This window comes from Sardina pilchardus, chromosome 3, assembly GCF_963854185.1.
Source record: "Sardina pilchardus chromosome 3, fSarPil1.1, whole genome shotgun sequence".
In the NCBI taxonomy this organism is placed as follows: Eukaryota; Metazoa; Chordata; class Actinopteri; order Clupeiformes; family Clupeidae; genus Sardina; species Sardina pilchardus.
The window spans coordinates 626,636-629,135 of record NC_084996.1 but is presented as its reverse complement, the minus strand read 5'-3'; the positions used below and the strand labels follow the sequence as shown (position 1 = coordinate 629,135).

Genomic DNA, 2,500 nt, shown 5'->3' with positions numbered 1-2,500 from the left:
GTGTGTGAGTGTGTGTGTGTGTGTGTGTGTGTGTGTGTGTGTGTGTGTGTGTGTGTGTGTGTGTGTGTGTGTGTGTGTCAAGCGCTACCAGAACCCTCCGCCCCATTGGATCTGGAGCACAGGGCATCGTGTGAGTGTGTGTGTGTGTGTGTGTGTGTGTGTGTGTGTGTAAAGTGAAAGTATAGGCCCCCACCTCACACACATGTCAATCATATCTGTGAGGGGGTTCCTGTCGTGTCTGTGTGTGTGTCTGTGTGCGTGTGTGTGCTTGTTAACATCTTGTGTTTTTAGGGGTCAGGCTGGGACACACACACACACACACACTCACTCTGATGGTTCCTCACTCACTCACACACTCCTGCGTTGCAGCTCGGCCTATGATCACACACACACACACACACACACACACACACACACACACAAACACACACACACTAGGGGTGCACGATTCAGAAAATGTCACGATTCGATTTCAATTTTCAGGCTCAAGATTCAATTTAAAATCGATTTTCGATTCTGGATTCAGAAAACTGTTGGCAGTATCAGGGCTCCAGACTAACTTTTTGCATTGGTTGCACTGGTGCGCCTAGTTTTTTTAGCACAAAATTTAGGTGCACCCACATTTTTCCTTGCGTTGCCTTTATTGCTCTCCTTCCATATAATATGAATGATTTTTTAACAATTAGGCGTGTCTTTATTTGAAACACATTGTATAAGGAATATACATTTTATTGATAAAGATACGCCTGACATAATGACACACACACACACACACACACACACACACACACACATACACACACACACACACACACACACACACACACTCCTGTGTTGCAGCTCGGCGTACGATCACACACACTCACACACACACACACAATCTGTGGTGGTTGCTCACACACACACACTGGTGTGTTTCAGCTCGGCGTACGATCACAACTTGGAGCGGAATGTGGCGATTAAGAAGCTGAGCCGACCGTTCCAGAACCAGACGCACGCCAAGCGCGCCTTCCGAGAGCTCGTCCTCATGAAGTGTGTCAACCACAAGAACGTAAGACACACACACACACACACACACACACACACACACACTAAACATGCCTATAGAGAACAGAACTATATTTGAGAGTGTGTAACCATATTTGAGAGGTAATTTGTGATGACGTCATGTTGTGTGTGTTTGTTTGTGTGTTTGTGTGTGTGTGTGTGTGTGTGTGTGTACAGATCATCGGCTTATTAAACGTCTTCACCCCTCAGAAGACACTTGAGGAGTTTCAGGATGTGTAAGTGACATTTGTTAATGTGTGTGTGTGTGTGTGTGTGTGTGCGTGCAGGTATCTGGTGATTATCCTGATGGATGCTAACCTGTGTGTGTGTGTGTGTGTGTGTGTGCGTGCAGTTATCTGGTGATGGAGCTGATGGATGCTAACGTGTGTGTGTGTGTGTGTGTGTGTGTGTGTGTGTGTGTGTGTGTGTGTGTGTGTGTGTGTGTGTGTGTGTGTGTGTGTGTGTGTGTGTGTACAGGTACCTAGTGATGGAGCTGATGGATGCTAACCTGTGTGTGTGTGTGTGTGTGTGTGTGTGTGTACAGGTACCTGGTGATGGAGCTGATGGATGCTAACCTGTGTGTGTGTGTGTGTGTGTGTGTGTGTGTGTGTGTACAGGTACCTGGTGATGGAGCTGATGGATGCTAACCTGTGTGTGTGTGTGTGTGTGTGTGTGTGTGTGTGTGTGTGTGTGTGTGTGTATGAACAGGTACCTGGTGATGGAGCTGATGGATGCTAACCTGTATGTGTGTGTGTGTGTGTGTGTGTGTGTGTGTGTGTGTGTGTGTGTGTGTGTGTGTGTGTGTGTGTGTGTGTGTGTGTGTGTGTGTGTGTGTGTGTGTGTGTGTGTGTGTGTGTGTACAGGTACCTGGTGATGGAGCCGATGGATGCTAACCTGTGTGTGTGTGTGTGTGTGTGTGTGTGTGTGTGTGTACACAGGTACCTGGTGATGGAGCTGATGGATGCTAACCTGTGTGTGTGTGTGTGTGTGTGTGTGTGTGTGTGTGTGTGTGTACACAGGTACCTAGTGATGGAGCTGATTGATGCTAACCTGTGTGTGTGTGTGTGTGTGTGTGTGTGTGTGTGTGTGTGTGTGTGTGTGTGTACAGGTACCTAGTGATGGAGCTGATGGATGCTAACCTGTGTGTGTGTGTGTGTGTGTGTGTGTGTACAGGTACCTGGTGATGGAGCTGATGGATGCTAACCTGTGTGTGTGTGTGTGTGTGTGTGTGTGTGTGTGTGTGTGTGTGTACACAGGTACCTGGTGATGGAGCTGATGGATGCTAACCTGTGTGTGTGTGTGTGTGTGTGTGTGTGTGTGTGTGTGTACACAGGTACCTAGTGATGGAGCTGATTGATGCTAACCTGTGTGTGTGTGTGTGTGTGTGTGTGTGTGTGTGTGTGTGTGTGTGTGTGTGTGTGTGTACAGGTACCTAGTGATGGAGCTGATGGAT

At 47.8% G+C, this 2,500-nt stretch overlaps 1 protein-coding gene across 6 annotated transcripts in view; it reads left to right on the top strand.

The window, feature by feature from the left end:
- mapk8b (mitogen-activated protein kinase 8b) overlaps nucleotides 1-2,500 on the top strand; it is a 28,187-nt gene that overhangs the window by 6,032 nt on the left and 19,655 nt on the right. For all 6 annotated transcript variants that reach the window (XM_062531303.1, XM_062531307.1, XM_062531308.1 and 3 more), the window contains 2 exons: nucleotides 922-1,051; nucleotides 1,225-1,283. In XM_062531303.1, the coding sequence (XP_062387287.1) occupies nucleotides 922-1,051; nucleotides 1,225-1,283 (189 nt within the window). The remainder of the gene's footprint in view (nucleotides 1-921; nucleotides 1,052-1,224; nucleotides 1,284-2,500) is intronic.